This window comes from Falco rusticolus, chromosome 1, assembly GCF_015220075.1.
Source record: "Falco rusticolus isolate bFalRus1 chromosome 1, bFalRus1.pri, whole genome shotgun sequence".
Classification (NCBI taxonomy): domain Eukaryota; kingdom Metazoa; phylum Chordata; class Aves; order Falconiformes; family Falconidae; genus Falco; species Falco rusticolus.
The window spans coordinates 4,132,631-4,158,501 of NC_051187.1; the positions used below are offsets into that span (position 1 = coordinate 4,132,631).

The following is a 25,871-nucleotide window of genomic DNA, read 5'->3' on the forward strand; positions in this document are numbered from 1 at the left end:
CTGGAGGGGAACTGGAAGGCGTATGCTTTGAGGAACAGCTAAAGCACAAGAAAATCAAAAGGGGCGAAATCTTAGAAGCTGCTGGAAGACCCCATTTCATGGAATCTGCATTCTGAAGGCAAAACGAAGTCTCAGTAGAGGGTTCTCTGTGCATCTGTAGAAAAAAAATTGTCTCATATTTAAAATACATTCATATTTCATCCAAGTATGAATTGCAGTTCTTCAGAGCTGTAAAAGTTAAAACTGCTTGAAACAGAACAAAAAATACTTTCATGCATACAGTGCTCTGAAGGGAATTAATATTTTATGGGTATTTCCCTCCAGCCCAGCAAAAGATGTTAATCTGACTTTTTTTGATGAAAAATTTAAAACTCAAAAAACCCGCATTGATTCAATTTAAAAGAAAAACTAAAAATGAAGTTGTTCTTTTATAGAAGAAACTGGTCAGATGATCCCTAGCAACAGTAGCAGTGCATCTGCCGCACCTCTACATTCAGATGTTGAAAACAGCAATGGTAGTGAGTTGGGCTCTGGGCAGAATGACTCCATTAAGACGCCTGATGATGCTGAAAATGCAGAGGGGGGATCCCAAACTTCAGAGGACATAGGTAATGACAACAGCATCTCTAACTTTCATTTTATGCCTCTTCTTTTTAATTTGTAACTTCTACACATCAATAGAAAACTTTGTTTTAAAAGCCTTTTTTTCCTGGGCAGGAGAGAAATCTAATGGTGAGAGAAGTGATTCTCCAGGCGCAGGAAAAGGCACGCCAGGTTCGACGCGAATGCTCACAAGATTACGAAATCCAGATAGCAAGTTGAGCCAGATGAAAAGCCAGCAGGTTGCTGCTGCAGCCCATGAAGCAAATAAGTTATATAAAGAAGGCAGAGAGGTTTGTGCACATCTTGGAAAACTCAAAGTAGTATGAAAACTGTTTTAGAAAACTGATAATCTTTGTAAAAATAAAAAAGTGGGTTTGGCAGACTGTGGAGGTACTTTAAAATAGTAATAATAAATTAGCAAATGGTGAAATTGTAATATCACAGGAAGCTTTTTTCCTCCTTTGCTCTTGCTCTTTTATTTGGAGTGGTATGACAGTGACCCAGTGCACTGGTACAGTTTTTTGTGTGACTGTAGATTGTTTATTGGGGTTTTGGTGGTTTGTTTTGGTTTTGTTTTATTTTTGTTAACTGGTTTTCCTTTTAAGTTAGCATTTAGCATATTTATTCACAAGCTTCTCAAATCTGGGACTTCATTATGAGTAATTAGACCGGCGGTGTTATCCATACCATGTTTTCAAAGTCGAAGATACTTGTTTGCTTAGCTACATGTATGAAAACTGTGATTTACCAAGGAGGGGTTTGCAGAAAGTTCTTCACTTAAGTTTAGTGAAGCTGTTTTCCCAAAGCTGTCTCCTCAATAGGTATAATTCAGAGAGGCAAAACGGGTTCCTGTTTCACTTGCTGAGGAGCCTGGATGGCAGGTTTTTTAATGTTAAAGTTGATCTTTGGAAGTATTCTAGCTCTATACAATCTGTAATGAAGTACATATACTTAGTATATTGGACAACAGTTATTTGTTTCTACAAAGGGATGTGAGGTATTTTTATTATTTTATATATAGGCAGTTGAAGCCTAAATCATAAAATAAGTAAATAGGAATATCTGAAACTTAAGTGCATCTTTGAAATAATTCTTTCTTTCATAAGGTTCTGGTGGTCAACTCTCAAGGTGAAGTCTCACGAATGAACACAAAGAAGGAAGTTGTGATGAAAGGAAATATCAACAATTATTTCAAATTAGGGCAAGAGGGGAAGTATCGTGTTTATCATAATCAGTATGCCACCAATTCATTTGCATTGAACAAGCACCAGCACAGGGAGGACCATGACAAGAGACGACATCTCTCACATAAATTCTGTCTGACTCCTGCTGGGGAGTTCAAATGGAATGGGTCTGTACATGGGTCCAAAGTTCTTACCATATCTACTTTGAGGCTAACTATTATTCAGCTAGAAAACAATATCCCGGCATCATTCCTTCACCCTAACTGGGCTTCCCATAGGTAAGTTAATAAATTAAAATATATGTTCTCTTGTTCTCCTTTTTTTTTTTTTTCCAACAGTATTAATTAGCAATGGTCTTTGTTTTTTCAAACCAGTGATTTCCAAGCACTGTGTTTCAGTATATTAATATATAAGCTAATGTATGTTTTGTGATGGATTGCTGAAAGGATTGCACATTTGAGTAAAGTATTAAAATAACAGGAGGTTTTATCCCACCATTATATCTTGCTAACATATAGCATGCAACATTAGTGCATGTATATGTTTCAGGGTTTTGTCTTTTTTTCCAATTTAGGTCTAACTGGATTAAGGCTGTTCAGATGTGCAGCAAACCTAGAGAATTTGCGCTAGCACTGGCTATATTGGAATGTGCAATTAAACCGGTTGTCATGCTGCCAATCTGGCGGGAATCGTTGGGGCACACTAGGTAATATAAATAAACATTAAAATCTTTTTGAATATGAGAACTTTGTTTTACAATTACTAGTTCCTCTAATTTAATCAGTCATTCAGCACCTGAAGTGGTTTTTCTCAACAAGAAACACTGAAGATAAGTGACAAGGTTTTTATGGTGTCATTGCTCCTACAAAGCAAGTTGTTTTCTTTCTCTGAGCCACAGTCTCAAAATGATAAAACTTTGGGAGACTACAAGAGCGAATTTCAACACACACACACACAGAGTTCAGTGGAGTCTTGTCTTTTGTCTCTCATTGTGTCATAGAAGCAGAAGCGAGATACGTCTGATGTTAGACACAGGTGCTGGTACCTGTGTTTGTCTTACTGGCATGGCCAAAAAAAAGTAGTGTTCCTGTGGCAAGTAATACACGTAACCCAATACTGGGCATTCCTCTTAACTTCGGATATTTAAAGTTTTTCAGAGGGGTGGTATATGCTGTTGTTTGATGACTTCTGTTTGCTTACAAGATCCTGTACTTAAATGTACTTAAATCTGTATGTATTAGGTTACGCAGAATGACAGCAATAGAAAGAGAAGAAAAGGAGAAAGTGAAAAAAAAAGAGAGGAAACAAGAAGAAGAAGAAACGATGCAGCAAGCTACATGGGTGAAATATACGTTTCCTGTCAAACATCAGGTAAGGTTTTCTTTTGTGTGAAGAAGAAACAAAATACAGGAATTGTTGATTTCTTACGCTTTTTCTGTTTTCATTTTGAACTTAAAATTTAAATGTCATTGCATTACTTCCTGCCATTGGCGTAGGAGCCCTGCCCACGTATTCAAGCCCATAATCTTGGTCTGAACTAAATTTGAAATGTATTATGCTCTTAGTGACACTGCCTGAGTTGACAGATGTTTGTCTGCGAAGTGCAGCCTTTCCTAAGGGAAAGGTTCTACATGGTTATTCGAGTCTTGTCTATGTGTCTGTCCTTGTCCAGTGCTCCCCTCCCATCCCCCCACCCCCAAAAAAAATCCAGCTGCCTTTCCTTTGGAAGATTATATAATGTGATAACTACGATAGAAACCTCTTTATGGTCTCCTACAGTAGATACTAAGTACTTCTGCAGGAGTGGTTCTTTGCTATAAATTTGTTTGTTGAAACAAACATACAGGTTGATTCAAAAACTTCTGTTATCTTTCAGCTTTTAGATAGATTCTCAGTGTTCCATGAAATCAGTATGGAGTTTAGGTGTTACTGTGATAGAATCAATTTAATTATCAGCAGATATATCTTTAATTTTAGATAGTATGTTATTTCACATACTTCAACTTGCTTGAAAAAAATCTGTAAATTAAAGGTTTTGGGGGAATTTTTTAAATCATCTGAGGTTTTTAAATGAACATATACATTAATAATGCAGCAAATAGCACCATTAAAACTACTATTTTGAAAATATTTAACAGGTTTGGAAGCAAAAAGGAGAGGAATATAGAGTAACGGGATATGGTGGCTGGAGCTGGATTAGTAAAACACATGTCCACAGGTTTATGCCCAAACTGCCTGGAAATACTAATGCAAATTACAGAAAGTTGCTACCAAGTAAGTGTCTGCATTGCTTACTTTTTTTTTAACTGCTAACATACTACTTTTTGTTGCATATTCAGTTAATTATTTGTGTGATATTTCTTACATGGACTTTTTTACAAATAGTGTTAAAGGTAGAGAAAAATTACATAACCACAAGCAAGAAGTAACATTAAAATATTGGAATATATATGCACTCCCCACCCCCCACTCCCTGCCATGTTGACAGAATACAATTAATCAATTTTATCTGGGAATGATAGTTTTATAAGGGGAAAGAAATTTATTTTTCTAGAAAGTTCAAAACACACCTTCTCACCTATTTGTTCCAAGGATTTATATTAGAAAAGAAAAACTTTGCACAGTTGACTTTTAGAATGCATGTACGAGTCTTACATATAACAAATTTAATCTTGAGTTTCATTTTAAAATTTAGAAAACGGTGGCCCACCCTACATTACATACGAAATAACTTATTTCCTCACATATTGATGTCATACTTTCCATGTTGCTTTTAGCTGGATTAAAGATGAAACAGATGTTGCTGCTTTGAGTGTTGTCTGTGTGATTGTTAAATTGGATTTATTTTGCTTTCTGTGTTGCAATTAGTAGTCGCTACAGTGTTAAGCACAAAGTCATTTTAATACTAATGTCCATTCTGGCTTAGTGGAATTGAAAATTACTAAAAATTATTCTTGAATTTGCACACATGAACTAATATGCTCTTAATAGACTGGGTTTTCAGAACAATGGTATTAAGTTTCCTGAAAAATGGAGGGGGGTATGGGGTTTTGTTGAGTTGGGGTCTTTTGGTTGGTTTGGTTTGGTTTGTTTTTAAGAAAGGCTGAATGTAGACTCCTGAAAAAATAAGGTAAATGAAACAGTTTTGTCTCTGGGCTTTTAGATTTATTTTTTTTTTTAATTCACTATTGCTTTAAGCTTAATCTATGATGTTACCATTGTTACTTAATTCCATTTCAGAATTCCACTAATGATGTGTGAATGATTTGAGTGGTAAGCTAACATACATTAAAATGTAGCAGAGTATAAAAAGTATTCTGAATAATTGCAACCATTTAATTAATTTGTTAATAGCAAAGAGTGAAGATGAAAAATGCAACTTGGATAAACGAAAAGGTCCAATTAAGGTAAAAACAGAGAAAGATAGAACAAAGGATTCTCATGATGTGCAAGCAAAAGACAAAGCCGATGTTTCAGAAACCTTGGAGAAAGTACAAGTGAAAGAAGAAAAGTCTCATGAAGAAAAAGTAGAAGTTGACACAATTTCTGAAAATGTAGACCATGTAAAAGACAAAGGTGATAACGCTTTAAGTTATTCTAAAACTAGCTATTCATTACAACATTGCGTGTGTAAAAGCATAGGACCTCAGAAATAACTGTTAGTTTGCAAAACTGTGTAACAGGTTTTGTCAAGTTATTTCAGATGTCTTAGTTAAATGATTGCTTATTATCCCTTATAGTGGTGTCTGAAGTTTTTGTTCCCTCTTTCTTGAAATCTATTAATATCCTAAAAGGTCCGTTCATTTGTTAGTACTTAATGTAAAAATAATAGTTTGGTATTCATTGCTGGGGGAGCTTACTGATTCAGACTTATTTCTTCTTTACAGGGGAAAAAGAAATCGATGGTGAAAATAATAAAGTCATCAAGGAAGAACCCATGGATGTAGATGATGTGAAAATTGAATCCCACATAAAAGAGGAGGATAGTCATTGTAAGCTGGATATAATCAATGTCAGTGAAGGTTTTCATTTAAGGACTTGCTACAAAAGGAAAGTAAAATCATCAAAATTAGATGGACTTCTTGAGAGGCGAATAAAACAGTTTACACTGGAAGAAAAACAACGCCTAGAAAGGATGAAACTGGAGGCTAGTGCTAAAACTGTAGGCATCCGATCTGTAAGCCCTCAGAAAAACATAGATGAGCTACAAATGAGAAAAGTAAAAGAAGGAAGCCAGTTTGACATGTCTTCCCAAGATCAAACCTACATTTCAGATAAGACCCAAACCGAAGACGCGGAACAGGACTGCTTGCCGATCAGCAGCATCTCTTGTACCAAAACTGGTGAGCTAGATGAACCTGCTTTGACAAATAGGCTGTCAAAAAGGGAAGGCCAGCTACTGGATGAGGACTCACATCAGTCCTCTGAAGGTGAAAGCTCCATTCAAAATGACAGTAAAGAAAACAACCCTGAACCCACGACTGCTAAGTGTCAAGGACAAGAGGCTTTTGGAGAGTCTGAGAGTTCCTTTGTGGATGGCTTGAAACAAACAAATGCAGAAAGCAGAATCAAATGGGATGTTTCAGAAACAAGCGAAAAACCTTTGAAACAAAAACTACCTATTACCAGAGTATCGCAACGTGAATGTGAAAACTTAGGGCCAGTGATAACTGGAGGCAGCTGTAGAAAAGATGCTCTGGCCACTCTTGAAAAAACTGATTCAGAAGGGAGTTCTGAACAGCAGAGCAAAGATCCAGAGAAGAACTGTATGTTAAAAAGCCATATTGAACCAACGTCCTCTCAAGAAAGTGAAATGGAGGAAGAAATTGCTCCAGTAAAGGCTGAAAGTAAATCCGAAAACAAGATTATATTTCACAAAAAATCAGTTAATAAAGATCTAGAACCATTTAAAACGGAGCTAATTTCTGAAAAAAACCTTGAAAGTCAAACTCTGGAACACATGGACGAGGTAGAAGTTGATGAGGATTTACTGAGCGCTAAACTAACCGAGGCTAATGGTAAAAAGAAAGGTCAGGAACTGAAAGTGGAGACAACTACCATAAATAAATACCTTGATCAGACCAATCTAAAGAGCGTTACTGACAGAAAGAATAATAAAGATGAAGAAACTGCCACAGAGTTAGGAAAAGAAAAATCAGCATTTCAAATGAATGGAAAAGACAATGACATTAAAGTATTATCAAATGATGACTGCATAGGTAAAGATGCCTGTGAAACTAAGGCAGGGAGTGATATTGAACCAAAAGTTAATAATATTAATAAATCTATTCCAGAACATGAAATAAAACCATTGACTTTTAAGGAATCTGCAGTAAAACCATTCATGAATGGTGACATCATGGTAGAAGACACAAAGGACAAAAAGAATGCTGACTCTAAGTCATGCCTGCAGAGTTCACCTGAGTTTGAATCTGGAGAGAGTCTTCAGCCACCAGATGAAGTTCCCAAGTGCTTGCAGAAAACTGAAGAAAACCAGCTTTCTCCTGAACGGTCTGCTTTTGGCACTGCTTCCACACCAGCGCGCACTGTCTGCAGGGAAAATAACCTGAATAGTGAAACAGAATCTATGGAAACTGAAGTCACTGAGGATAAGAAAGTTGCTCCATCGCCTGTAACCTCATGTGAGGAATCTAGCTTGAGTAGTCACTTTGCTGATCAGAATGGTGTACAGACATACAAAATGGAAAATATTAATGGCGAAAGTAAAATAAAAACTGTTATTACTGAAGTGACTACCACAACATCAACCGTATCTACAGAATCCAAAACTGTGTTTAAAGTTGCAGAGACTGGAGCTTCTAATGATGAGAAAACAACAGTAGTATCATCGACAGAAAACTGTGCCATATCCACTGTAACTACCACCACTACTGTAACTAAGCTTACGACTCCGGCTACAGACAGTAATGTTGGTGTCATTTCTGTGCAAGAGCATAGTAAAACAGTAGTTACGACAACAGTAACTGATTCACTGACCACCCCAGAAGGCATGCTGGTGACTTCCATGACTGTCAGCAAAGAATATTCTACAAAAGACAAAGTGAAGTTAATGAAATTTGCAAGGCCCAAAAAAACTCGTTCTGGAACTGCCTTACCATCTTACAGAAAATTTGTTACTAAAAGCAGTAAAAAAAGCATATTTGTGCTACCCAATGATGACTTAAAAAAGCTGGCCAGAAAAGGAGGGATCAGAGAAGTTCCTTACTTCAATTACAATGCAAAGCCTGCCTTGGATATCTGGCCATATCCATCCCCAAGGCCAACTTTTGGGATCACTTGGAGGTACATACTTTACATTTTTGGGGAGAAGTGTGAAATGTGATGAAAGTAATTGAATTTTAAAATGCAAGTGATAAACATGTTTCTGCCCAAACATGCAAGTTTTGCTCTTTAGTAATTTTTTTTTCTGTATTGTTCAGTAAAGGTAGAATGGAAAGCCTTTGTCCCCTTGGTTTGGTTAAGTATTTTAAATACATTTTGATTTTAAGATATAACTAATATTCTGTTGTTAGGTACCGACTTCAAACAGTAAAATCATTGGCTGGAGTGAGCCTTATGTTGCGGTTATTGTGGGCATGTCTCAAATGGGATGATATGGCAGCAAAAGCTCCACCTGGGGGAGGAACTACACGTACAGGTATTATTTCTGTTAAGTTTCTGGGTTTCTTAATGCAAAAGCTCTTGCTGTTAAGTTTGAGTATTACACTCATTCTAAGCTTTTCTGTAAAGGCTTGATGTTAACTGTGGCATTTTAATTTTTTTAGTCGACAGTTTGTACTAGTTGCTGTTTCTGTACCTTGAGTATTTTGGGTTCATTGGAGATCTAGCTTTTATTTGCTTTCTGTTAGTAATATGTTTGGACTAATTTGTTGTAGAAACATCTGAAACTGAAATTACAACAACAGAAATAATCAAGAGAAGAGATGTTGGTCCATATGGAATTCGGTCAGAGTACTGTATAAGAAAAATTATTTGTCCCATTGGTGTACCAGAGGCTCCAAAAGGTATGTTTGTTTTACTTTTTTTTTTTTTTTTTTTCCCATAAGCTCCTACAGAAATCAAGGTAACTGGATCTTTATGTTAATTCAGACCATCAAGGGAGCAAATACAGCTTGGCAGGAACTATTTGTTCACCTATAGGAAACAAATGAAGCATTTAACAAACTGACCTGACTTATCTGAAGCTGAAAGGCCTTCCTGTTTATAAAATGAGACTGAAAAAGACACTAAATCTTGCTTTACACTTAAGTTTTACAGTTGAGCTTAATATGTGTGTTTTTTGACTGTTCTCCAAAGAAACGCCAACACCCCAGAGGAAGGGACTGCGATCAAGTGCACTAAGGCCAAAAAGGCCAGAAACACCCAAGCAAACGGGTCCTGTTATAATTGAAAGCTGGGTAGCAGAGGAGGAATTGGAACTATGGGAGATCAGGGCATTTGCTGAAAGGTAAACTCAAATGAGCTTTTAAAGAAGGCAGTTTTAATTTGTGTGTGTGTATTAAATAGAAGTTCCAACTAGAGAACACAAACTTGGTAGCTACAACCAGTGCAGGTGGAGCTGTGTTGCATTTTTACCGTGCCTTTCAATGATAGTCAATCTTAAAGTTGTAAAGCTAAACTATTAGCTGGTACCAAAACTAATTTATGCAGATCTTACAGATTTGTGAGAACTAATAATATATTAATTTCTCCATGCTTATGAACTAATCACTGTTGTATGCTAAAAGGCTGCTGGTGTAATGTGTGGAAAGGCTTTAGGCTGCTTTTGTTTTGATTTTAAACAGTATCTGTTAAATACTTCTGTAATACAAAGAAAATGAATGTGTACAAGTAAAGTAAATAGAGCCTGAGAATATTCGAGTCATAAAATGACCATTCTCAGTACTGCATGCTTGGATTTGGAACAACATTTTTGAGTCTCTTGGAAATAATTGTTTTAAATTAATGGAATGACATAGATTGTTTGCAGTCTGAGATGTAAGTATAAATTCCAGTTTAGATTAATAGTTTCCTGAAAGGTGTTGCGGTAGCTTAGCATCAGAATATTTCAGGGATGTTACATGCAACTTCAGTAGTTTATTTCAAAATACTTTTAAAGCCATGACCAGTTTTTCAGTGATCCTCAGTCTTGACATTTGTTCTTGTAAGAGCAATGAAACTGGATAAAATGAAATCCAGTTCGATGGGTGGCTTTTATGTGGTGGTATAACTCACTTTTGGTTGTGTCTTTGGCAGGGTGGAGAAGGAAAAGGCACAGGCAGTTGAACAACAGGCTAAGGTTAGTGAACAGAAGAAGGCAGAGGAGTTCAAGGCCCAATTGGAGGCTCAACTAAAACACCAACGATTGGCTGCCCAGCAGGTGGGGGAGCTATGGGTAGTCCCACCTGTCAGCAACTATGCGCTGGTAGTCCACGTGCCGTAGAACATGGGAAGCAAAGTTTATCTTATGCCATTTTTGAAATAGTTTCCGCTTCCTGTGCAGACTTCAGCCATCAAACAATGCTGTTCCCACTGTGTACATTTATTGTTTTGAAATGGGGTCAAGGCAAAGATTTGGTTTGGATTGCTGCTTCCCCTACCCCACCTAATTTGTAACACTTCTAAAAGTTTAGTTTGTTTCCGTCTTAAAAGAAGGCTGAGAAGCATCAATCTCCAGGTAAGGTCAGCAGTGTTCGTGGTGTAATGGGAAGCTCCCTTGGTATATGGCTGATTCGGGAATACAGCTGCATTTGTTCTTTGTGCTTCAATCAAACTGAATGTTTTGATTTTATCCTATCTTAACTTGGTTGAATGAAGCCCATTGATAATTTCATATAAATATATATAGGTATGGATGTATAGATGTGTGTATGTGTATATAAATATATGCAATGAAAATTAGGAAACCAATGCCATGTTGGTATTTCACATACATTATTAAGAATTTTGCTTTTTTTCCAACTTGCTCCTTTTTCATTTCGTATTCCCCGAAGAAAATACATTACTAGTGGAGTGTTTCAGATTAATGGGCATTACAACGATGATATGCTAACCAAATGCTGAAATTTAATAAAAACAGAGATAATTCCAGTAACATAGGGAAGAATGTTAGATTAGTTGGAATTGTAAAAGAGCGTACTGATACTATCCTTTCACAAAGTGGCTCTCTAAATTAAGTGTACTTTCTTGACTGTTATAGCACGGAAGGTTGCTGGGTAAGGTAAGGTATTTTGAACCTAATCTTTTTTGAGCAGGCTGGAAACTGGATTTATGGTTAAAAGAGTAATTATTAAAATTACGTTCTTAATGGTGAAGTAGAATGACATAGTGTATTTTATTTTTTTTCCGTGTAACTGCTGGGATCTCAGTGCAGGCAGCTCTAAACTTAGGAATGCTAGTAATAAACCGTGGTGATGTACCGCGTGCTGACCTAGGTGCAGGCTGAATGCACATGGTCAAAGCCAGACACAGCTGGATATCTTTCAAAGGTTTTTAACCTTTCAGATTAATCTGAGACTAATTAAGAAGTTCTTTGAAGTAAAATGTGCAGTGAAAGTAACATAAGGTGAGGGTTTTAGAGATGCTATAAAAGAAAATTTCTGGCTGTGTACTATAAGCAGACCTGTAGTTCTGCAGGTCAAGGAGCCTCATGGTATAGGGTGTGCGAGCAGCTTATTCTTCAGTCTTTACAACGTGAACTAAAATCCTACCAGAGTCCTTTATTTTTCAGTACTGTGAAGAGACAGGGTTTATTTTACAAAATCTGAAAACGCTGATCCATCCCTTCATTCTTTTTTTTTCTAAATTCTGTAGAAACGGCTGGAACAGCAGAAGCAGATACCTGCAGCAGGCGTGGCCCCTGCAGTCACTACATCCAGCAGCACTGCAACTACCGTCTCAACACCGCAGAAGGTTGTGGTAGGCCCTTTAGCAGGCCCAGTCCCCACTGGAACCAAAGTAGTACTAACTACGAAAGTGGGTTCTCCGGCTACAGTAACATTCCAACAGAACAAGAATTTCCATCAGACTTTTGCTACTTGGGTTAAACAAGGCCAGTCCTCGACAGGTAAGTAGCCATTTATTGTGGAGAGAACGTGTGCTAGAGTTCATCCTATATACAGCATCTACATCTTCTCCAGAATGTTATATCTTTGTTACACTTATTATTATCTTTGCTCTTAACTCTCTTACTGAGTCAGCAGGACATTTCTGAGATAATAACCTGTCTTAATTTTTCATCGTTCAGACTTGCTGGGTAGTCTTATTTCTGACCTGTCTGATTTATTAGTGACAGTTGTTGTTCTAGTAGTCATTGGTAATGAAAGCATTCTGTGCTGTAACGTACTGTTTCCAAAAAAACAAACGTGAGCAAAGAAAGTATGACACATTCAGAAATTACTGTAAAAATAATCCTGTGGTTTGCTGTTTCATACTTGAAAATAGTCATTTCATTGACTAATTATTCTGCTCTAAAACTGACTGTTCTGTGTACCTCAATAGCCACTAGCACAGCTGCCACTTCAGCCACAACCATTGCCAGCACAGGGCAGACCTTCCAGATCTCAGGCAGTCCAGTAACGATGGCAGGGAAAGTGATAACTAAGCTGCCACTCCCTGCAAACAGCAAGATTGTTGCCGTCAATGTGCCATCAACTCAAGGAGGTAGGGGAAAGGGAACTGAATTCAAAATGTATTCCAGCTTGCTGATTGATTCTCCATTGACACTATTTTTCCAGTAAAATAAACTGTGACTTGAAGGGGGAAAAATACTATTTTTTATATATATCTATACACACACAAGTTTCTAGAGCTTATCCCCCCTGTATTTGCATATTTGTGTCTGTAGGGGGGAAAATGCACGGTTTTTGCCTGTAAATTATTCTGCATCTCATAATGCAAAATTAGAAGCTTTATTTTTAACAATGTGGAATGAAGCATGCTTTTTTCATTATCAAAATTAAACATCAAAAAAACAACTTTATTCAGAGAAAAAAAAAAGCTGCTGTTCTTAGTTATTAATGCCTACATCTGCTCTTCACTGATGAGCAAGAGTTAGGCTTCAAACTAAGATTAGCATTCTTTCTTCTTGCCTCAGGAAGAGAACTTAATATTTTGAGATTTGTGAATGTATGTTGAACAGAAAAGCTCAATTCTCTGTCTGTTATACTTAGTGTCTGAGGAAATCATGAAGGCTGCTAGTTTTGTATTGAAATTTCTTAGGTGAGAGGAAAAGTATTGCCCATTTTCTTCAGCACCACAAGCTTGTAGGTGAAAGGTGTTTAAACTGGTCTCCTACATGTATTTTAAATTAATCAGATTATATTTTTAATGGTTGTATAATACTAATTTGTGGCACCGTGTCAATGCAAGGACTTATTCGCAGTTATCATCAAACTGATCTTTGTGAAGATTCATTCTTTCCTTAATCTTTTCTAAAATACCTATTTCTTAATGTAAAATGTAGTTGGATTATCAACAAAGTGTAGTGCTGCTTTACAAAGGCTCTCCCGAGAAATGCTGAAAGGCTCAAAGGTGTTCTAGAAACCTGGAGACTGATTTCTAAATGCCACCCTGTGGTTGCATTTACTTCTTTTGCTGGCAATTATGTCATTAACGATTCTCAATTTTTCTTTAATTAGGTGTTGTTCAAGTTCAGCAAAAGGTATTGGGTATCATTCCATCAACTACAGGTGCAAGTCAAACGTTTACTTCATTCCAGCCAAGGACAGCAGCTGTAACCATTAGGCCAAATACCACAGGGACGTTAGGAACCACAAGCACTTCACAAGTAAGATGTTTTTCTGATTATTTAATGCAAAAAGTGTGGGTGCATATATCTTAAGTTATTGGCAGATACTAAAAGTTCTCTATAGTCACGTTTCAATGTTTTTGGCTCATCTCAGCAATAGAGTTTATGGATCCTTTATTCCAAGGAGATGCAACAATTCTCTCCAATTGGAAAAACTAATAGTTCAGAGCTTGGTAAGCCTTAGTGGTGTGGGTGTAGACGAAAAAATACTGGATCTGCTTGCATCTTGGAATTAAAAGAAGCGCAAAACCAACCCAAACTTCAGGGCCTATCCCAGCAGCTTTTTTCACAAGGTGATACATGTTCTTCATTTTGGTGTATGTAGGTAGTGCAAGGGACACCGCTCCGCCCTGGTATGACAGTAATACGGACGCCACTTCAGCAGTCAACACTTGGAAAAACCATCATTCGAACACCTGTAGTGGTGCAACAAGGTATTCTTCCAGCCAGTAGGTTCATTTTAATATATAAATTTCCAGTGTGACATCCATGGTTTGTTTCTTCATAAATACTTTCTGTAGCATACGTCTTAAGACAAAAATACCTCATTTTCATGCTTGACTTCTAACAAGTGCTTTTTCTGACTTTTGAATATTTCGGTTGCAGGCTTTGTCAGTGGTGTTTATGATTGACACTGGAAAATCTAGTACTCATTTTGAAGTCCGTTCATTTGAAAACAAACAAAGAAGTTTAAAATAATTATGCATTGAGAAAGTTTGTTTTGGTTTGTTTTTAAAGGCAGGCTAAGTGTTTGAAATACTCCCTAAGTATGTAAATTGAATTAAAACAGAAAATACTTTGCAGATATTTTTCAGTCAACCACACAGGGCGAATGGTTTGTAAAGAAAATTTATGTGCAACCTGTAGCATTTGCTTCGCTTGTCTGATTATACACTGTTGCGAGTTGTTGTGACTTGGAGGTTTGCTGTGCTGATGGTTAAAATGTTGGAAATATGCTTCTTACCACAAATTATTCTCTTACAGGTCAGACACAGCAAGTGGTGACTCAAATAATTAGGGGTCAGCCTGTCTCCACAGCAGTTTCTAGTACAAGCACAGCTTCTTCCAGCGCTGGACAGAAGACTGTCACAAGTCCTGGGACACCACCTCAGCAAACGCAGCCGCAGCCCCCATCGCAGCCCCCTCGCCCCCAGCAGGGACAAGTGAAACTTACTATGGCCCAACTCACACAACTAACACAAGGACAGGTAAAAGCTTCTACAGCCTCTGGGTGTGGAAATGTGCTAATCCTTATCAAGCCTTTGCATTTCAGCAGCGTAGTGTATCTGCTCATAAATTTATGTTCCGGCCTTCATTTAGAATGACCATAGTAGCATAATTATAGACTGAAAGAAGCTTAAACAGTATATGTACAATTTTAAATATCACTTCCTATTGTATTCCCCGGTAATGTAACCAGCATCAGAAAAGTTTAGCAATATGGGAAAAAGTCCTTGTGTTAACAGCAGTAAGGGACATAATTATTTTGCATGGCCTGTTTTGTAGACCTTCAGAATGTAATGTTCGTTCCTTATCTTTTGATTTCGTGTGAAGGTTTAGTTTTCATGCACGTTATCCAGAGGAAAAATTACGGTATCTGGAACTGGAGGAAGAAAAAGTTCTTAGAGCTTCTGCTTAGATCGTGAAGGTCTGTCAGCAAAAAATACTTTAGAGTCAAGCATAGCGTAAAAATAGACTTCTGTGAGTTACCACAACAGCTATTCTTCAAATTATAAATAATATATGTAAATGATTGTTATGTACAAGCTGCTTGTTGCCAGATAAGATTTTGCTATGTGGAACAAGACTCTCAGAGAGTTTGTTTTCACACCAGAAGACTTAGAAGGATTTTTGTAGGGACCTTACTCTGTTCAGTGGGTTCACAAAATGTGGAATTACGCATCTATGTGTTGGGATAATACTCTGCCTTCTCCGTCACTTGAGTTGAGAGTGATGTCATGAGCTGCCTAAGTGTCAGCTTAAGCAACCGAAATTCACAATATGTTACAGGCTGAGCAGCCAGTCATGAGAGCTCACAGGTAGGCAGGATCTGATATGTGGTAAGGAAATGTTTTGAACGCAGAGAACTTTTGCACAAACTATTGGGATTCTTCAGAAAGTAATTAATAGTGTGTCTAAAACTGTCCATGCTCTCTATTGCTTGTAAATTCTAGGAACGAAGATAATGTATTTTAGCTGCTTTCTGGCTAGGGTTTCTTGTCAATGTTTGGATGAAAATACGTGTAACTACCTCCAACCCAGTAATCTGTTGATGATAGAATTGTTGAAAGGGTATTTTATTATTTCAGGGTCTCAGATGTTAGTTTTGGATTTTAGGAATGTGCAAAGTGGTGAAAGTATTGAATTCTGAAATCCAAAACGCTAAATCTTCTGATTTTCCGCAAAGTCTGTTTAAGAATTTTATCACTAATGCATCAATATTAACTTTTTTTTTAGGGTGGCAGTCAAGGATTAACTGTGGTAATTCAGGGACAAGGTCAAACTACTGGTCAATTACAATTAATCCCTCAGGGTGTGACTGTAATACCTGGTCCAGGACAACAGCTTATGCAAGCAGCTATGCCAAATGGTACAATTCAGAGATTTCTTTTCACCCCACTATCAGCAGCTGCTACTACAGCTAGCACAACTACCACAACAGTTTCTACTTCAACCTCGGGTAAGCATTGTTCTGTTCAGCAGATAAAAAGCTTCAATTTCAGTAGCATGGGAGTTTTTTTGGAGTTGGAGATGGTCTGTTATTACAGTAAATCTGTTGGAAGTGTATTATAAACTTAGAAATCTCTTGAATTTCTGTCTAGAGCTTTACAGTAGTTCTAAAAGGTTTAAATTAGTAAGGCTCGTAGACACGTCATTTGAAATGAATGGAATACTTGTTTTTTCTCCTTCACAGCTACAGGGGAACAGAAGCAAGCTCTACAGGCACAGCCAACATCAGCGCTGCCGCCAGTTCAGCTGCAGCCTCAGAGTCAGCAGCAAGCCCAGCCTCAAGTGCAGAATCAGAGCACCCAGCCTGCGCCGCTGGCCCAGCCACCGGCAGCTCCGCCGGCATCGCAGTCTGAAACCCAGCCCCAGCCTGAGCCTCAGACTTTGGCGTCTGTTGACTCTCCAGTCACACCCGAAGCACAGACATCTAAATCTCCAGTTCAGTCTCCGGCACAGACCCAGGCGCAAGGGCAGTCTCCAGTGCAAGTCCCGAGCCAGCCGCAGACGGCAGTCCTCCCACAATGCCAGTCCCAAGCCCAGCCTCAGCCGCCAGCTCAGGTGCAGACTACAACCCAACAGCAGAGTCAGATGCAGCCCCATGCTCCCATACAAATTCAAGCTCAGCTGCAGCAATCACAGCCTCAGGTTCAGACTTCTGTCTCAACCCTTCCAACTACTCAGAGTTTAAATCAGGTTCCTGTGCAATCCCCAACTCGTCCTCAGCTGCAACTTCAGCAGCCTCCAACAAAAGTTATTACAGTGCCTCAGCTTCAGCAACAAGTTCAAGTTCTCTCTCAGCTTCAGTCACATGTTGTGGCTCAGATACAAGCCCAACAAGGCAGTGTGCCCCAGCAGATCAAGCTTCAGTTACCTATTCAGATCCAACAAACTAGCCCAGTACAGGCTCACCAGATTCAGAATGTGGTAACAGTTCAAGCAGCTAGTGTTCAGGAGCAGCTGCAGAGAGTTCAGCAGCTCAGGGAGCAGCAACAGAAGAAAAAACAGCAACAGATAGAAATTAAACGTGAGCACACCCTTCAGGCTTCTAATCAAAGTGACATTATCCAGAAACAGGTAAAGTTAACAGAAGGAAATTAAAACTTAATGAATGAAACAAATCTCATTTTAAATGCCTGTTCTTGTTAACAATGTTAATACATTTGATAGGCAGTTAATTTGATTCTTTCAAAGTTAGTGCACGATTGCATTTTGGCAATTTCATTAAATATTCTGAGTTAATTCAGCACATCAGGTCAATTGTACCATGTTTGCAGTCTTCTGGCGCCTTGAATTCAACTTACCACTAGCTGCTGGGACAATACATCTTCATTCTCAGTTCAGGAAAGATAGGTTATAGATAGGAGAGCTGACGTTCAGAACACATGTACAGTACTTTCATTGCCTGCTGTAGGAAACTGAGGTTTCAAAGAGGTATCTGAAATGTAATGCTGTTGGATGGCTGCAGGGCTTAAAAAAAATACATATATATATATATATATATAAAAAAAAAATAGACTCTGACCATTTTTTAAAATAAAAAAAAAAACAGTCACTGAAGAAATACTGTCAATTTACATTTAGTCCCTAGGTTTCAACTCAACATAAGCAAAATATCCTACTGTGTGTGGGAGGGAGAATGGTGTTAGTTTTCAATTTCATTTTCAATTCTCAGATAATTGCCTTAAACAAGCACTGCCCCTGATAAAACCAGTTCTATTTTGTCACTTACTGAAATAAATAACACTAACTTTTTCTTTAACTTTGGAAATGTCCTGGTTCTCCCAGTAATATTATGAAATACTGGCTAAATTTTTCATATTTTATTTTGGATTCTGTATCATCCTACAGGTGGTTATGAAACAGAATGCTGTCATAGAACACTTGAAACAAAAGAAGACACTGACTCCAGCTGAGAGGGAAGAAAATCAGAGGTGAATGTGCATCATAGTGCATCTTTAGATGTGAAAGTTTTGCATTTATAACATCTTATAATGGTGTAATAAAACACTGGTTTATAAAAAAACAAAAAGCCCCTTAAAGAAATTTTGCTATTTTAAAATTGCTTAAAGTAACACTCAAAAGTAACTTTTTATAACCGTGTTCTTAAAGTAATTGAATTCTGTGTATTCTCGATTTTCTTTTGATTACATGTTTTTAAAGTTAAATGTATTGCATGTGTGTGAAGCTGGGCACAGATTTTAAGTTTAAGGTAAAAACCAAAACCATCCTTAAAAGAAGGGTAGAATGGAGATTTAATTGTTCTGTTGCAAAAAAGCCTGGGTTTTGTTTGTTCTTTATCATGGCAGTTTATTTCCATTCTTACCTGCTGTACATCCCACTCTACAGAATAAATTTAAGAGTTGGAAGGCAGTTCTGTTTGACAAACTAGATTTTACGCTTAAAGCTGCTACACACAAATTTGGAGTGTTTGTCGTTTGTCTTGGGGTTATTTTGACCCCTTTTCACTCGTGCAGTTGCTTCAGTTGGATAATCATAATTGTGTGTATTGTCAGTAAGAAAAAGAATAGTGGCTTTTATAAAATTTTGGTCATCAAATCAGAGTACAAGCTTAGTTGATTACAAAAATATTAGTAGGTGCTACTTGCTTAACGTTCACAGTTGCACAGAGTAAGATGTATTGTGATATACTCTTAATGTAGTGGTGTCAGACAGCCAAATCGGTATTTAGACCGACAGAAGTCCAATATAATTAATAATAATAATAATAAGAAGAAGCAGTACAGCTGTTTTTCTATGTCGCTGGTAGTTTGGGTGGGTTTTTTTCTTCTCCAAAAATGTAATTTGGGTGTCCTACCTGGTGAAAAAACAGACTAAATCAAGTAGATGTAGTGCAGGTAAAAAGAGCAAAGTAAACAAAGTGGTATGGCCCTCGGCCCTCCAAAACCACTAGGATGTTTCATATGTCATCGAAATACAGATGTCTATCAAAAGACAGTATGTCTGAGTCTAAGACTACAGAGCCAGCAGCAGCTGGTTGTCCTGCCCATTGCTATTTTGTTGCTTGCTTCCAGCTTGTATGTCAACAGGAGTTATTTTTCATGGTCACTCTGGCAACAAGAAGCATTTAGTTTCTAGTGGGTTTGAAATAGAATGGGAAGGGAAAAGGAAGTTCAGAAGAACAAAAATACATTCATTTTCTAATTGAAATGTAAAGCAAAATAAGTGAATTGCAGAACAAGTGAGCAGGAAAAGAGATTTGTGGTTGAGTGTACAACAAGCGGATGAGAAACTAATCTTGAGTTGTCATCAGTGAAGAAATTGGCAACTGCTTTATTGTGAATTCTATACACTGAAAAACATGTCAGTCCTTATGCCAAAGCACAAAAGCTTAGTAATATTTGGTGGTCACTGGAGAGTGGAAACGTATGTTTTAGGAGAGTTCACAGGCTTCCAACTTGCTTTCATCCTACACGAGCATAAACAAAATCCAGCTCTTTCAAACTTGTTTGTAGAAACTGAACTGAGTGGAAATGTCTCTCGTTGTACTAAAGCCTAAGCTTTGTTGGGAGTTTTATAGGGGAAGGGGAGGAACAGTTATACTCGGACCAGTTCAATGAAATTGGGACTGGCCGCTTGAGCCTAACTAGGGATTTGATCTCTCCCAGTGGTGTTCTGGTAAAAAAGTATGAGTGGGAACAATGTGTGTTACTAAATTTGCCTTGTACATCTTAGGAAATGTGATAATTTAGCTTGCAACTTGCAGAGGCTGGAGAATGAAATGATTCTGCAATCTCAGCTGGGGATAAATAGGCAGCTCGGCACAATGTACTTTTTCTTTATTTCTTCCCAGAATGATTGTGTGCAACCAAGTGATGAAATATATTCTGGATAAGATAGACAAAGAAGAAAAACAGGCAGCTAAGAAACGAAAGCGAGAAGAGAGTGTAGAACAGAAGCGTAGTAAACAGAATGCTACTAAGCTCTCAGCTCTACTTTTCAAGCATAAAGAACAGCTGAAAGCTGAAATATTGAAAAAAAGAGCCCTTCTGGACAAGGATCTACAAATTGAAGTGCAGGTAAGGACAGTTATTCTCAAAGACTGATTTGATTTTAAGCTGGGGAGAATATATCTGTGTTAATCTTTACCCGTTTGCTCAGTGAGATTTTAAGCAAACATACAGGAAGAAGTTCTGGTTGTAGATACCTGGGTCTCTGCGAAGCTAGATTTAAGGCCTTTTATAGTGCTTGTTTTTCACCTGGACTGAAACTACCTTGTTTTCTAAAACAGCTTCTGATAAATTACAGCCAGTGGGCCACAGTAGGCCAAGTGTGTCATCCCTTAATGTTATGTGAATTGTAGGCTAGGCACGTTGAAAGATTTGTGTGTTTAAATGGCTCTAATTATTTTCTTTTGATACGTCCCCGTGCTTAATGTCTAGATTTTAAGCCTGTCCTGGAATAATCATATGAAGTGCCTTCCTCTCTATTTATTCATTTAATATGCTTCAGGAGGAGCTAAAGAAAGACTTGACTAAAATTAAGAAAGAAAAAGAAAAAGCCCAGGCAGCTGCAGCTGCTGCAGCCGCGGCAGCCGCAGCAGCCGCAGCAGCCGCCGCTGCACCGCCACCGCCGCCGCCACCACTGCCACCACCACCACCACAGCAACACGCAGCCAGCGTCGTCTCCTCCTCCTCCACCACAGTCCCAATGCCAGTATCCTCCCAGAAGAGAAAGCGAGATGAGGAGAAAGATTCGTCAGCTTCCAAGTCCAAGAAAAAGAAAATGATTTCTACTACCTCAAAGGAAACAAAGAAGGACACAAAGCTTTACTGCATCTGTAAAACGCCTTACGATGAGTCTAAGTGAGTAGTGAATGCCGCAGCCTTTTCCTCTGTATCCTTAGCTTTAGGTTTAGCATTTAGCTGTTAGTGCAAGGTAGTTCTAGAATTGGAGATAAGAGTATCAGGTGTTATTGCAATGATCATTAAGGTATAAAGAATAAAGTCTCTCTTTTCCACTAGCAGTTACAAAACTATTAACATACTTGATTTATACTATTAATGTATGTGATTTATATTTCTACTTGTTTGCATGTTCCCATTGTATGACCTTTCTGTCTCACATGCACATACTCTTTTTTTTTTTTTTTTTTTTTTTCCTCCGCTCTGTTATTCTTTCTTTTGCTGTTTTGCCTCTGCCTCAGAAGCAAGTGACAATTGGGTTTGAGCAATTTCTCGTGAACAAGCAGCTGGTGTTCTTTAGAAATAGCTTTGGTACTGTCTTCTGATAAATGACTTTTTTGTAAGTCAGTAGCCAGTAAAGGGGGTTCGAAGGTACTGGGCTGCAGTTCACTTTGGACAATGTTTCAGGTAGAAATGGTTTCCATGTGTTGTAATTTACATCCCAGGGTTGATAAAATAATGAATATGTAAGCATTTGACAAAGTGAAAACTGCAGTTCTCTGTAGTTTGATTCTGACTGTGAACGAGAGAAAATATTTATATTACGTACGAAGCTTGTGAAGAAACTTAGTAAGTGGTGGAGTGGAAGATTCTGTGGATCGCAGGGAGATAGCGTTACACGTTCCTGCTTAAGCTAGAAGTGACTAACATCCAGTAGCTGGTAATGGTTAACATCTGATAGCTGTGTATGTAAAGTAAATTTGACTTCAGACCAATTCCAAGTGAGTATGTACCCGCTCAACCAGTAACAACACCAAAAAGTGTTATTGATGCCATTTGGTGGTGGTTTAAATGCTGATAACGGAAAGAAACCACAGAGGTGGAGTAGTGCTTTCACTCCAGTAATGGTTCTTCGTTCCAAGCTTAGGGTCAGGACTAGAGGATCTCTTGAGGTTCCTTCTAGCCTTTTGTGGTGTTTAATTTTTTTTTTATATATATGAAGTTGAGATCTTCAGGGTTTTTTGATCTTGGTTGTTCAGTAGCTCTGACCATGACACCGTTACTTCAGTGTGGGAAATCGGACTGCTCTCTGTGCTGCCGTTTCTGTAGACACAGCAGACTGGGGTGCCCCGGTGTTACTTCTAAGGGACGTCACCAGTCACGCTTAATAACGTTGTTAGACTTCCCATAATCCAGTAGACTCAGGAGGATCCCCTGTTCTCATTTTGTTGTGACACCGAATAAAGGTCTGTGTATTACTGCTTCTGTTGTTAGTAAGCGATAGAACGGTCACAAAAATGAGAGGAGATGAACAAATTCTGTGAGCAAAAGGCTTTGATTGTCAGACAGACTCTTTTTGGTGGGCGTTTGAGTAAGCCAATGAAAAATGTGGTTATAGAGGGAGTTTTGGTAGCCTGAATCGAGAGCTATGCTTAAATGCACAGAACAAAAATTGAAGAAAATGAAATCTTAATGACTTGGTATCCTTAGCAATACGATTCAGTTCTGCTGCTTTGCTTTTTGTGAATCCTGAATTTTATGTTCTTATAAATGATGACTGTGCTACTGAACTACATTATCCTTCCACTATCTGGAAAGGGATTAGTCAAGTTTTAAAACAGTTTTCTGGCAAACATTTTTTTTTTTATTATTTTCAAATATATATATATGCATAGGCATCAGATGCTTCTCTTTGTGCCAGTGTCTCTTTTCTACTTCAGAAAAAGATAGATGTGCTGCTTGAAAAGCTAATTAGTGGTATATTATGAATACCCTATGCATTTTTTAGGATGTAGTAAATCCTCAAAAGTCATTCCGTGTTGTGTATTTTATTGGAAATCCCTTTATGTTTGGTTTTCATTTGTGATACTCCAGGGTTATAGGTAGGGATTTGCTCATAACGTTTCCAGGGATGGCCAGGAAGGGTGTCTTTTGAAGATTCCTACTTAGATTCTGACTTACTTGTGAAGTGACATAACGTGACACCTGTTCCACATTCTAGTGGCAAGGTTTAGCACCTACACCTAGACGTAAATGTGCTTCCGCATCACCAGGGGCAGAGAGACACAGTCTTTCGTGGGAAGAGGAGGCAGGCTGAATCATTGTTGGTAGTTGTCAGAAGGAGCTATATCTATCTATTCTTTACGGGTTGCGTCATCTGTTATTATTTTTATTATTTTATTTTTAGGATTTGTTTGACTGAAAATTAAGAGAAAAGGCAGGATCTGAGTACCAGAGTGTATGCACGGACCCAAGAAATTAGAGATGCTTGTTTTGTGGAACATGTGCTAGCTCCTGTCCTGTTGCTAGTGTGCAGTGTCCAGGGGGTGCTGGCAGGCTGAACTAGGATGGCAGTAACTCATACGGCAGCGCGTGGCAGGTGGGGATGGTCGCCAAAATCCGGGAAGATCAAGGTTCTGAGTCAGCTTGCTTTTGCTTAGGCAGAGAGAATGGATGTGTAACTTCGCCCATCTGGTTGATTGTCACTAGTCATAGGTATGTTTTGAGATATCCATACACAAAATGACAAACATCCTTGCATAATATTTTACAGTTTTGTCACATCATTCTGTGCAAGGTCCCATTCATACGATTCCGTACCTGGTTCCCTTCACTTTGTGTCATACCATATCTGGTTCCGTCACATAGCTGTGTCTGAGAGTAGACATTATTTTCTGCAGAATAGTCCACGTTCCAATTTGTTGCAATTTTGAGTAGTTTAATTATCTGGTTTTCAGTATGCGCCCCCTCAAAAAAAAAAAAAAAAATACAAGTATGACAACCATGTCCTGGCCCCATTTTCTTTCATATCATGTTATACCAATATGTATCCTACACATGGCTGGTATGCATGTTCTTCGTAGTATACTTGTAACTCCTAGTTGGTGTTTGCGCTTTGCTTTTGTTTTTTAAATTAACTGAGACCTACATTTTCAAATCTTAAAGGAAATGTTTCAGTGGCCTTTGAGCTACGGTTTTGAAAATGTAAATCTTTTTCTTTGGCCTTGTCTTTTTGTGCCTTTTACAGTTTTTCACACACACGTTGGAGACATACATTTTGAGCCCAGTTTTGTCAAAGTCTGGTTACATATTGTTGTGCATTTTAATGAAATGTCAATTTAAAATTGACCCCAGTGACCTTACTGACAGTACAGCTGCAGCATGAGATGTTAGTCTGTAAGGACAGAATGCTAGGAAGCAGTGAAACCGAGACAGATAACTGACGCAGGGCAGCAAGAAAGCGCATCAGAGAGAAATGCAGGGAAAAGTGCCATGCCATTTGAAATGACAATTACATTGTCATTTTCATTGTGAATACTTTTAGGTTCTATATTGGCTGTGATCTTTGTACTAACTGGTATCATGGAGAATGTGTTGGCATCACAGAAAAGGAGGCTAAGAAAATGGATGTGTACATCTGTAATGATTGTAAACGGGCACAAGAGGGCAGCAGTGAGGAATTGTACTGTATCTGCAGAACACCTTATGATGAGTCACAGTGAGTTCTGATAAGAACCTCTTATTTAATGTTTAGGTAGCAAACTGCTCTGACTGTGGTTACCTGTTCCTTGCAAAGAAAAAAAAAAAAAAAGAAAAAAAAAAGTTACTCTGCATATGTTGTATTCATTCGTAATACAAATTGCTTTTCAGTAATTGTCTTCCTCTCCAAAATGTGTCTATACAGTAAATGTTTAGGAAAAGAGAAATTTTCAGGGTGGTCAAAATGTATTGGGTTTTGGTTTTGGTTGGGGTTTTTTGGTTTGTTTTTGTTTTTTCTAAACGCCTTGTACTTTAATTTGGGATTACTTCTTTTTCTGTCTTTAACAAGGGATGGTTAGACAGATTAAAAGACAAATGTAGTATTTAGCGGATTTTGTGTGTGTGTGTGTTTTAATCTGATCTGGATAGAAAGCATAATTTTAGTATGGGGGTATACGGTTGGTATCTTTTACTGTAAGGCCTTGTCATAGAAATACCCCTTCTGTATTCAGCTACAAGACTGAAGCTTCCTTATGAAAAATGTTTGTACAGAGTGAAACAAGAGTCCTAGTTGTAGCGCAGTTTGTGCAAAATGTATCTTGAATTGTTTTGGAATACTGGTTGGGTGAGACTTCTGGCATTACACTGTTCCTTTCAACTCTAAAGCAGAGGAATTATTTTTGAAGTCTTGATTGCTTGAAAGTGTGTAGTATAAAATTTAGGAACTAATTTTGAAATGGTCTGTAATTTAGCCTGTTTGTAAATACAAAAGCAGTTTGAGTAGTGTAATTAGAATTTGTCATGTTACGCTTGTATTTAATCATGCCAAGTATCTGCTTGTGTGCAGGAGATTGCAGGTTTATGTGTTTAAATGTGACCTTTGAATTAAGTAGATCAAGTCACTAACATCTTTTTGGATTTGCAGATTTTACATTGGCTGCGACCGATGTCAGAACTGGTATCATGGGCGCTGTGTTGGCATTTTACAAAGTGAGGCAGATCTCATTGATGAATATGTGTGTCCACAATGTCAGTCCACAGAAGATGCCATGACTGTGCTCAGTCCACTAACTGATAAAGATTATGAAGGTTTAAGAAGAGTGCTGCGTTCCTTACAGGTGAGAATAGGACTGCAGCCAAACGGAGTGCTTACTGTACAGGGCATATCTGGGGGAGGCTTTGAGTTCTCTTCTAGTACCTTTGCCT

At 38.0% G+C, this 25,871-nt stretch overlaps 1 protein-coding gene across 15 annotated transcripts in view; it reads left to right on the forward strand.

Moving 5' to 3' along the window:
- The window catches only part of BPTF (bromodomain PHD finger transcription factor), a 56,566-nt gene that overhangs the window by 25,159 nt on the left and 5,536 nt on the right, over nucleotides 1-25,871 (forward strand). For 6 of the 15 annotated variants that reach the window (XM_037405309.1, XM_037405300.1, XM_037405338.1 and 3 more), the window contains 24 exons: nucleotides 435-608; nucleotides 718-893; nucleotides 1,710-2,065; nucleotides 2,362-2,493; nucleotides 3,029-3,158; nucleotides 3,926-4,061; nucleotides 5,142-5,363; nucleotides 5,675-8,090; nucleotides 8,321-8,445; nucleotides 8,684-8,812; nucleotides 9,105-9,255; nucleotides 10,044-10,167; nucleotides 11,601-11,853; nucleotides 12,288-12,449; nucleotides 13,427-13,575; nucleotides 13,922-14,045; nucleotides 14,581-14,804; nucleotides 16,054-16,276; nucleotides 16,511-17,397; nucleotides 18,172-18,254; nucleotides 20,135-20,360; nucleotides 20,794-21,146; nucleotides 24,511-24,684; nucleotides 25,591-25,783. In XM_037405309.1, the coding sequence (XP_037261206.1) occupies nucleotides 435-608; nucleotides 718-893; nucleotides 1,710-2,065; nucleotides 2,362-2,493; nucleotides 3,029-3,158; nucleotides 3,926-4,061; nucleotides 5,142-5,363; nucleotides 5,675-8,090; nucleotides 8,321-8,445; nucleotides 8,684-8,812; nucleotides 9,105-9,255; nucleotides 10,044-10,167; nucleotides 11,601-11,853; nucleotides 12,288-12,449; nucleotides 13,427-13,575; nucleotides 13,922-14,045; nucleotides 14,581-14,804; nucleotides 16,054-16,276; nucleotides 16,511-17,397; nucleotides 18,172-18,254; nucleotides 20,135-20,360; nucleotides 20,794-21,146; nucleotides 24,511-24,684; nucleotides 25,591-25,783 (7,322 nt within the window). The remainder of the gene's footprint in view (nucleotides 1-434; nucleotides 609-717; nucleotides 894-1,709; nucleotides 2,066-2,361; nucleotides 2,494-3,028; nucleotides 3,159-3,925; nucleotides 4,062-5,141; nucleotides 5,364-5,674; nucleotides 8,091-8,320; nucleotides 8,446-8,683; nucleotides 8,813-9,104; nucleotides 9,256-10,043; nucleotides 10,168-11,600; nucleotides 11,854-12,287; nucleotides 12,450-13,426; nucleotides 13,576-13,921; nucleotides 14,046-14,580; nucleotides 14,805-16,053; nucleotides 16,277-16,510; nucleotides 17,398-18,171; nucleotides 18,255-20,134; nucleotides 20,361-20,793; nucleotides 21,147-24,510; nucleotides 24,685-25,590; nucleotides 25,784-25,871) is intronic. The other 9 variants (XM_037405375.1, XM_037405365.1, XM_037405400.1 and 6 more) reach the window with 8 other exon arrangements.